This window comes from Ipomoea nil, unplaced genomic scaffold (assembly GCF_001879475.1).
Source record: "Ipomoea nil cultivar Tokyo-kokei standard unplaced genomic scaffold, Asagao_1.1 scaffold3087, whole genome shotgun sequence".
NCBI lineage: Eukaryota > Viridiplantae > Streptophyta > Magnoliopsida > Solanales > Convolvulaceae > Ipomoea > Ipomoea nil.
The window spans coordinates 468,665-479,579 of NW_017619515.1; the positions used below are offsets into that span (position 1 = coordinate 468,665).

The window sequence follows — 10,915 nt, forward strand, 5'->3', positions numbered from 1 at the left end:
CTTAAACTCGTGACTATGATATCAGAATCATACTCTACCAACCCGACCATCCCTTCCGGAGCTAATATTCAATTTTTAATATAATTTCAAAAGTTAAACATAAGATTTTTTTTTGTGTGTGTGTGTGTAAACCACGAGATAGTCCGGGTCTTTCTCTGTCTATTTAACGGTACAGGTTCACCCGACATAAGAGAAGTATTATATAACACAATAATTCATAAGATGGAAGGAGCTAGCTAGCAAGTAATATTTTTAAACTTTAGTTGGTATTAAAAACATACTCCGTATATTTCAATAGACCAAATAGCAATTAAGTATTAAATAATCAGACATCAACCTTAATTCAATGAAGAAAAATATTCAAAAATTACAAAACAAATAATTATAAACCTTATAAGCTAACCTAAATCTGCTGCTTAATTGCCTCCATGCATATATATTGATCAAGGGTTATATATATAATTAAACCCTAATTATTAAGGCTTAATTAGGCGCAAGTACTACGTAAAAGAACTTGCCTTCTGCTGACTGCATGCTGCTATTATCTTCTCCTTCGGCAGTTAAAGTATAATACATCCATCATCATCTCCTCCATTACCTTCTGCATTCATAATATAAGGTTACATAAATATTTTGAATTATCAAAAGAATATCAAAATTGGGTTTATTGAATTGCTGTACGTTTTCTCAAACAAACATTTATTTTATTTTTTTTAATTTTTTTTTTGGTTTGAAAACAGACAAATAATTTAGTACATGAAAATTGTCGAAACACTGGAGACTGCATGCGTGTCGTGTAAATGATTAGTACGGAGTATCTTTTCTGTATTTCCATTGTCCCACAATTTTTTTTTTTTTTTACTCTATAATTACTTACTGTTTTTTTTTTAAAATAATTTAAGATTTTTTTTTTTGGGAGTATTACTGTTTCTGTTATAATGTAGTATCTATTCATAGCCTGCCCCCGGTGGGATTCAAACCCAAAACCTCTCATTTGGTCCGAATCTTTCTCTGTCCATTTAATGAACGATCCAGGTCCACCCGGTTCACTCCGAGAGGCATAGAAGCTGGCCCAAAGAGAATCGTCACTTGTGGGAGTTGGACTAAGATATCCCAAAATCCTTCCCTATAAAGAGAGCTCATTTGCCACTTGAGCTACCCTATTGGGTTATGTGCTCTCTATTATGGATATGGTGGGTTTTGTCGTTTAGGTGATTAACGGACTATTTCTCTTCAATTCCTAAAAGCCACCAACATTATAATAGGATATATTCTTTCAATAATCTTATTTTTATTCTGTTTATGAACCAAATAATAGAATAAATCATATTCTACATTATTGTATTCTTTATTAAATAATATTTCTATTCGTTTAATTTCCATTTTTTGAACTAAACATGCTACCTATTAGAGGTTGAATCTAAAGAATGTTCACAATTAAAGGATTTAAAATACTATTTTATTTGACTTAAATAGTGAGTCAATTTTAATAATTAAGAGTTAACTTTCGGAAAGTGGACACAATGTAGAAATAAATATTTAAAAAAAAAATTATTTTAGACAATAAATTCGAGTCACTAGTCTCCATAAATTAGTATTTAAAAAAAAATAATCTAGGTTAGTAAAGACCCTTATTGTCCAATTTTACTCGTCTTGTTAGTAAAGATGTGTAAAGTTGACGCTTTTCACGCCTGGAGAGTAAAAATGCCTATTGTTATTTACTAAAGACGCAAATGCCTCATTTTGTAGTAGTCGATGTGAATTCGAATTTCGATTCCAAAAGAAAATTTTAGAAAAAAAAAATGAATTAGTAGATCAGTAGATGAATGGGGTGACACTAAAAGTTGGGAACTTTAAGCAGGAGACAAAGCAATAAACCAGACAACATTAGTAAAAGGTTATGGTGGATGGGATGCAAATTCATGGGGGAAAAAGAGATGAATTTCAAACTTTTTGATCAACTTTAATTTAAACAACAATATATAACTCCGGATCCCACCTTTCTTTGCATGTAATTGAGATGAGGACAAAGTAAATATCACATTTTTCTTAAAGATCAGATTGTGTGTAAAACTGTCTCACGTGATATATATATATATATATATATATATATATATATATATATATATATATATATATATATATATATATATAAAGATAAATATATATTTTATAAATGCATAGAAAAATATAATATTTTAATTAAAAAAATTACACGTCTCACATAAAACGATTTCGCACAAGACTTATTTGTTTCTCTTCTTAATGTTTACAATATGATTCCACTCATTGTATACCTCAATCTCTGCTAGCTTCTTCCACAAGTTGAGAATCTTAATGTTGTTATTCATATTGTTGGGGTGTTACTCCCCAATCATATCAAATCCAATAAAATGGTTATTCACACTAGGTTACTAGGTTAGTAGTATAAGTATATTTTGTCATATATGTAATGTCTGCCAAATATTACAAATTTCTTCAGTGTATTAAAAAATAAAAACAGTAATATAGTGGTCCATTTATAGTACCTAAAGATTAGTAAATAGGTATATATGTTCACACTAAGTTACAAAAACTGAACTTGTTTGATGAAATGTTGATTTAAAAAAATAATAATAATTCTATAAAAATATAAAATATTTTAAATTATTAAGTCTATGACAGAATAATGTGTGTTTGGACAAACTAATATAAATGGAAAGCCAAAGAAAAATGGATTTGAAAGAACATCAAGTCTTAAGGGTTGGCCTACTACCTTATCTGTATTCCATTTTCACAAAAATTGTGAAGCTCAAGATGCCACATAGCATCATTTTCACAAGTCCTCTCTTCAATGGTTTCTGTTGCTTGGCTGCTATAATCTTTAAAAGCCATTTAATTAATCGCCAGTAACAAATGAAGCACCAACAGTGCCACCATGCCCACACTAGCCCACTAGGTAGGGCTCCCCAGTCCCCACCACATTAGAAAAGGATAGTCTAGGCTTCATACTATGTCATATATAGCCATCACCTATGCCTCCTTCACTTAATTTGGTAACCTAGCTACAATATAGTTACAAATTGTAAACTGTATATATATATTTACCGTCAGTCCGTCACAAGTTTAAACTCATGTATATACAGTAATGTTAGAGGCTTTTTATCAAATAGAGTTAATCGAAGCTCAGGTCAACTAATCACTAATGTTAAAGGGTTGTCATCGAATGAAATAAATCGAGACTCGATTTAGTTAGTCTTGTCCAATAAAATGCAGACGTTGATTGACCCATTATATTACCTTTGGCCTATTAATATATTGATTAAAAAAAGGACCAACTTAATTAAGGCAGTTGCTGCCAAACTATAGGCATAAATGCTAGACAGATCTTAAAGCTAGTCCTTATGGGGTGGCCGGCCCCTACCCCATGGATTAATTAGATGAAATCTAGCAAAAGCAAGTGGACATCGAATCATGCCATTCATATTGAAGACATTATTGTATCACATCCTCAAACTAATTAAAAAAACTCTATAGTTGTATACTTATCAGACCAGCAGAGACAACTTAACACTACTTTGCATCTTTGCATCAATTATATGATATAATAATAATAATAATAATAACAATAACAATAATAATAATAATAATAATAATAATAATAATTTGAGGAGTGTATGCATGCATACCTTCAATTTGGTCACTTCTTAGTTATTCCACATCCCAGGAGGCACCATGTCGCCTAACAATCCCTCATCAGGAGGGAGTTGTGGTGGTGTAGGGCCACGACTTGGGTCCGGCGATGCATGGGACTCGATGTTGTGTGTCAGGTTTTGAGGTGACTGTATGGGTAAAGTATATGATTGGTTTGCGAGCCCGGGGAGATATGACTGCACGGCTAAAGGGTTCAACCGGGCCATATATGCCGAGGCCTCGTGGCCAATGAAGCCGCCTCTAAAGCCGACAGCGTGGTGGCAGTGCTGCCCCTCGTACGTCGTGATCACCACCGTGGGATCCTCAGAGGATCTCTCCACTCTCTTCTTCACCGTGCATTTGCTGTTGGTGCACCGGTAGTAGCTCCTGCAACCATTAAGCAATTAGCCCACCAGGCCAACCATCAAGTGAAAAAATGCTGGAATAACTCAGTTGGTTAGAGCCTGTGGCGGTTAACCACAAGGCTTGAGGTTCAAGCCCTCTTTTTAGGGTCGAGAGCAACCCAATCAAGTTGGTCAAATTAGAACGTATGGAACCTGGGAAAGGGGCTGTTTTTGACAGCTTTCTGACCATATTTCCTCCACCGGTACCCATCTTCAAGGTGATCAACTTCACTTTTAGTCATGAATGCAAACCGGGCCTGCTTGATTCGCTTCGGGCCCTTCTTTTTCACTTTGCTACTTCTGCGGAATATTCAGTACAGTAGCCTAAAGCATCATTACAGATTTACAGATATTCATTCTTGCTCCCTTCATCATATCATGTAAAAACAACAGAGAAAAAACCTTTCCGATCTCGTGTAATATAATATGCATTCAACTACAGACTATTATAACCCAATTCAAAGACAGCGTCAATAACTACGCACTCAAAATCCTTATTATAAGCTATATAACACGTACTAATCAAATTCAGGGTTTGACAGTACGAGATTACTAACATATAGGAGACCATCATAGAAAAATCATTTAACCATAAACTAAAGGAGAAATTGAAAAATAAGTTAAACTAATAAGGAATTTATTTTCTTATATTTGCTTAACCGTCAGTGATATTGGACTCCACTTTCTAAGTTATCTTTCAACAACCCATTTACGAGGAAAGATGGTTGCACCTCGAGAAATAGGACAGCACGCCATTTCCGCCGTAATGGCGGCGGTGATATATCCACTGAACAAATATCTCCGATCACTAATAAAGTGATTTTTTTGAAAAACAAATTATTCTGCCACCGACTCAACACCGACCTCGAACTCCGCCATTAACGTAATCCTTCAAAAAAGTGTACGGACGGAGAATGGCATTATTCCTATTGGGGTTGCATCCTATATATAATTCTACGGTCCATTTCTCACAAGTTTCCACGAAAATTCAAAAGGAATATATTATGAATTTAGGAATTTTTTAATTTTTTTTTTTGGTTTCATCTTTTTGACCTTGAAAACGGCATTTAATTACAGATTTAGACACGCATTTCATGTGAGAAACACACGCACGCACGCACTCACTCACGTTGTGTCCGCAGGCGGCGGCGGCCGCGAGGCGGAGGAGGAGGAGGGCTTCTCCGCCGCTTCCTCCGAGGAGCTGGAAGACGCCGGCGCGGCCGCCTCTCCATCGCCGCTAGGACTCTCATCAGCAGCACCGGAACCAGAAACACAACCGTTATTTCCCGCCAAATCCGAGTGGATCAGATCGAACGCTCCAACTCCTCCTCCTCCGCCGCCTCCGCCGGCCCCGTGAAGTCCGTCGAGCGGTTGAAAATTCCAGCCGAAGTCGCTCAGGATGCTGCTCTCCTCCTTATCAACGCCGCCGTCGCCGAAGTAGTACGCCCCGTCGGCGTCGCCGCGCAGCGCCCAGCCGCTCGAATCGGCGGTGAACTCACGGTGATCGAACTTATTCCCCTCATCATCCATTCCCCGACGATCGTAATTCGTGAATCGATTCTTCGCGGACGCAGAGATCGAGACAGAGGAAAAAGAGAAAAGCTAGGGTTTATGGCGGAGTGAGATGAAAAATAACCGCGTTTTATCGAGAGGCTGTCTGGGAGAAGAAGAAAGCTGATGTCGCGTCAAAACATGGGGAGCTGAACACTGAGACGGAGAATAGAAAAAAGATAATATAAAAAATTGGGCGTCAAACACCAAATAGTACGGGAGAGGCTGATATTTAAGCAATCACGGAGTAGATTTTGTTTCCACGCGCGTAAGATAGCGGTCACCGTAAACTAGTTTGCTTCAAATCCACGTAAATATATATGGAATTTTGTGAAGAGTATCTTTTTAAGAAAAGCTAAAATTAATAAAAACACAATTTGATGGAGCGGTATAACTGTGGTTTTCACAGATTTTAACAGATAGGCGCAAATTATGTTGTAGAAACGTGTTCACCATGCGCATGCTGAATACAGGGGTAAATCTATAAATTCTATACTATAGATTCATAGTTTTTTTTTTTAAACGTAGATTCATAATTTTATTTTTCATTTGTTAATTCATAATTTTATTTTTCATTTGTTGTTACAGATATTATAAATCTACAGTACAGAAATTATGAATCTACGGTATAGAAATTATGAATCTACAGTATAGAAATTATGAATCTACAATATAGAAATTATGAATCTACAGTATAGATATTATGAATCTACAGTACAGAAATTATGAATCTACAGGTTGGAAATTATGGATCTATCCTGTTAACAACAAATGAAAAACAAAATTATGAATCTAAGTTTTTAACAAAAAATAAAATAAAATTATGAATCTACAGTATAGAAATTATGGATCTACCCATGTGTTCATCATGCACATGGTGAATACGTTTCCACAGCATAACTATTTTCATATAGGGGCATTGACTCTTTGTGCAATAATTGTGATTCAATATATTTTACTATATATGGATAATAATGCATGTATTACGTACTCTGTATTATAAAATTTATTTAAAAAATGTGTTTTTCTCATGAATTTGTAATTTTTTTCTTCTTTCTTGCCTAGCTTTATCTGACTATTGCCTCCATCATAAAAGATCAAAGCATGAAAATCTTCATATCATAAAAAGATCTTTGAGTTGAAGGAACGCCTTCATCGTAGATGAAGAAATATCGAAGATTTACGTTTTAGTTGAAAAACAAATGTGTATGAGCTCTGCATGTTGTTCGTAGCAGATAAGTTTTAATTGCAATTTTTTATTTAAATATTTCAATTGCATTTTCATATATATTTTAATGACTTATTTGATTATATTTTTAAATATATATTATATGGACGGTTAAAAGTCCATTATGTAAGATATGATGTTGTAATATCTCTAGAAGCCAATTGTTGTAGGATGGGGGCAGTAGATGGGACATATAATATAAACCTTGACAAGTCAAGTTTGAATATATGTTGCAATGGATATAGTAGGTCAAGAATAAATAAATTTTAATAGATATTTTTCAACATTTAGATATGATATGATACTCAAGATGTGAGTGAATTGAAGAATGTGTATGTTATATATATGTATTTTTGTTTCAACTAAAAACCTAAATTTATAAATGAACTACACTGTTTGCATATTTATGTTTATATATTATCACGTGTGGATCAATAACTTTTTACTGAGTTTCAAACATCACATAAATCGTAGTTTCATTTTTATTAAATGTCAATTTTAATAACAAATTGAACGATGTGTTTTGTCTCAACTAAAATGCTAAAATATTTAAAATAAAAATTATGACAAAGGAAATTGTCATTATATAAGCAGTGGCGGATCCAAAAATCTTCTCCAGTGGGGGCGAAAAATTAAAACTAACGAGATTTTTTTAAAAAATGAAACACTTAGAGACCGTGTCATAAATATTGTTGACTAAAGATGAAAATTTAAATACATCAAGATAAAAAAAATTTAAACAAAATATAAAACATAATTAATTAGATAAAATAATTTGAATGAAAAACACATTATAAATCACTCATCTCACTATTAATATTAAAAATAAAAGTCACAATGTCAAAAAATAAAAAATCTAATTAGAATTATTCTCAATATTAATATTTAAAAGTGTCAAAAACAAAAGTTCACTCATCTCACTATTAATGTTAAAAAATAAAAACCAAACCAAATGTTGTAGGGCTTGAATCTGGCCTAGACTATTGCATATTACATGAAAGTAGAGGGTTTACCATCTAAGTCAAACAAACATTTGACCAAGTTTTAGTATATATAATATATATACGATATATATGGGGTGGGTGAGTGGGGACAGCTGCCCCCACTGTCCCGGCTGTGGCTCCGCCACTGTATATAAGGGTATGTTAAGAATAAGCTTTGATAGAAGAAAAATGACAGACAAAGCTGGGAAAAACTACACTGTATTATTGAATATAGAAAATGGCTTTATAAAGCCATACATCATAACATAAAAGAGAAAGAAAAGAGTCCATTACTCCAACTACTTTGAATAAATAAAATACAATTTATTAGCTAAACTTCACTGATTTTAAGCAAATCCCAACAATTCCTCCCCTAAACTAAATGCTCTAGCATTTAGTTTATACCAGCTTCAGCGCAGACACCCATGAGTCTTCTCAATTTGCAGAACTAATCAACTTTAAGAGGTTTGGTCATCACATCTGCCACTTGATCTTGTGAATCACAATGCACCAACTCAACTTTGCCACCTTTCGTTAACTCTCGAAGGAAATGAAAACGTACACCAATGTGCTTGCTTCTACCATGCATCACTGGATTCTTGGAAAGCTTGATTGTTGAGCTGCTATCACAAAAAAATAGTGGTTACTTTGTCAAGACTTTGGTCCAATCTTGACAGCACCCTTCTTAACCAAACTGCTTGGCATGCACATGATGAAGCAGCAATAAATTCAGCTTCTGTAGTGGACAGACTCACTACTGGTTGCTTTTTGGAAGACCATGAAATTGCACCTGAGCCTAATAAGAATACATAACCTGAAGTACTCTTTCTGTCATCTGTATCTGATGCATAATCACTATCAGTATAAGCAACAAGTTCATCACCTCCTCCGGTCTTGTAGAAAATTCCAAACTCAGTAGTGCTCTTTAAGTATCTCAGAACTCGTTTCACCACCTGCAAGTGTAGCTGAGTCGGAATTTCCATATATCTACTTGCCAGACTTACTACAAACATCATATCTGGTCGTGTTGCAGTAAGATACATGAGGCCCCCAGTCACTTGCTTGTAATATGTCTTATCCACAGCAACTCCTCCTTCATCCTTCGTTGGTTTCAAGCTAAGAACAATTGGATTATGGACAGAATTACAAGTATCCATTTCAAAACGCTTCAAGACCTCTGATGCATATTTATTTTGATTGATAAAAATGCCATTAGACCTTTGCAAAACTTTAAGACCAAGAAAATACCTCATTCTCCCAAGATATGTCATGTCAAATTCATTCTTCATGGAATTTTTAAATGCGATTAACAACAACTCATCATTACCACAGACAATAAGATCATCAACATATAAACTGACAATCACCACCTTATCTTCGTGCCTTTTTATGAACGAGTGTGTTCATAATCACATTTTTCAAAACCTTCTTTGCGAAAATAAGAATCAATATTGCTGTACCAAACACGTGGGGCTTGCTTGAGCCCATAGAGTGCTTCTTCTTTTTTTTTTTTTTTTTTTTTCAGTTTATATACTTTATCCTATTTCCTTGCTGAACATAACCACTTGGCTGTTCGATAAAGACATTTTCGGATAATTCACCATTCAAAAAAGCCGATTTCACGTCTAATTGATAGATAGTCCATCCTTTATGAGCTGCAAATTCCACAACCATCATAATTGTCTCCATACGCGCAACAGGTGCGAATACCTCAGTGTAGTCAACCCCATACTGATGCGAGTACCCTTTCACTACAAGTCTGGCCTTGTATTTATCCACCTCTCCAACCTCATTAAACTTGGTATTATAAACCTATTTTATTCCTATTTTCTTTGCTCCTTTTGGTAATTCTGTCAATTCCCATGTATGATTTTTTTATTGCCTCAATTTCTGCATCCATTGCTCTCTTCCACTTGTCACTTTTAATGGCTTCATCAAACAGCACAGGATCATCAACTACAGCCATCACAAGACAAGCTTCATTTTCATCTTCGGAAAGCCCTTCTCCAGTTTCATAGTCCCGCATCCAGGCAGGTTGAACCCTATTTCTCCGTAGATTAGTAGATGGAAGATCAGCACTAGTGGAGACATCAGAGGCAGATTGCTCTACATCGGTAACAACTTCAGATTCACATACGTTGTCCCTCTCATCAGGTTCAACGACATCATTTTCTTGAGCTCTCCACCCCAAATCGCAAATACTAGCATTATCACACTTCTGATCCCAATCCCAAGCCTTATCTTCTTCAAACACAACATCCCTACCGACTATAATTTTCTTTGAATGAGGATCATATAGTCTATAAGCTTTTGACTCTTCGCTAACCCCTAACAATACACAACTTATGCTTTTATCATCTAGTTTAGTTCTTTTAGAATCATATACATGAACATGAGAAATGCACCCAAAAATACGAAAATACTCAATTGGCAGATTGGTTCCACTCCAAGCTTCTTCTGGAGTTTGATCTTTAACTACAAGTGTTGGACTTCGGTTTAGGACATGTACTGTCCAATTAACTGCTTCAGGCCAGAAGGTTTTTGGGATTTTCTTTGCATAGAGCATGCTACGTACCATATTCATAATGGTCCTATTCTTGCGCTCAGCTACTCCGTTCTGTTGTGGTGTATAAGCTGTTGTCAATTGTCTTCGAATGCCATTGTCGTCACAATAGTTTGTAAATTCATGTGATGTAAACTCACCTCCTCGATTAGTTCGCAAACACTTGATAACCAAATCTGATTCTTTATCAACACGAACTTTAAAACTCTTAAAAATAACAAAGGCTTTTGTTTTTTTTCAAAAGAAAATACACCCAGACTTTTCTGCTAAAGTCATCAATAAAAGTAATCAAGTACATTTTTTCTACTATTTGAAGCCAATGTGATTGGCCCACAAATATCAGCATGAATCAGTTGAAGAATTTGTGTTGCTCTCCAAGTGTTATTCTTTGGAAATGACATCCATTGTTGCTTTCCTACCGTACAGTCCTTGCAAATTGCTAATGAGGAATTTAGTTCCGGCAAGCTGTTCACCATGTTCTTTTGTTGAAGTGTCTTTAGACCATTATAACTCA

General features: G+C 34.9%; 1 protein-coding gene across 2 annotated transcripts; it reads right to left on the bottom strand.

The window, feature by feature from the left end:
• Positions 1-269: 269 nt before the first annotated feature.
• LOC109166390 (probable WRKY transcription factor 57) lies at positions 270-5,816 on the bottom strand. Of its 2 annotated transcripts, none has more exons than XM_019315372.1 (4): positions 5,206-5,816; positions 4,230-4,376; positions 3,669-4,059; positions 270-598 (listed from the first exon to the last, which is right to left on the bottom strand). In XM_019315372.1, the coding sequence occupies exons 1-3, from the start codon at positions 5,604-5,606 to the stop codon at positions 3,687-3,689; spliced, it is 921 nt and encodes a 306-aa protein (XP_019170917.1). In that variant the 5' UTR covers positions 5,607-5,816; the 3' UTR covers positions 270-598; positions 3,669-3,686. The 2 variants fall into 2 exon arrangements, with proteins under 2 accessions (XP_019170917.1, XP_019170916.1); XM_019315371.1 differs by having other exon boundaries at positions 285-601; positions 5,206-5,813.
• Between the last annotated feature and the right edge of the window lie 5,099 nt (positions 5,817-10,915).

Bases quoted from the DNA above. Each gene is read 5' to 3' on its own strand.
- LOC109166390 (XM_019315372.1), bottom strand. From the start codon at position 5,606: ATGGATGATGAGGGGAATAAGTTCGATCACCGTGAGTTCACCGCCGAT. The intron at 4,377-5,205 runs GTGAGTGAGTGC...AATATTCCGCAG, and splicing joins CCGCCGCCTGCGGACACAAC to AAGTAGCAAAGTGAAAAAGA. The intron at 4,060-4,229 runs GTTCCATACGTT...TAATGGTTGCAG, and splicing joins AAAAACAGCCCCTTTCCCAG to GAGCTACTACCGGTGCACCA.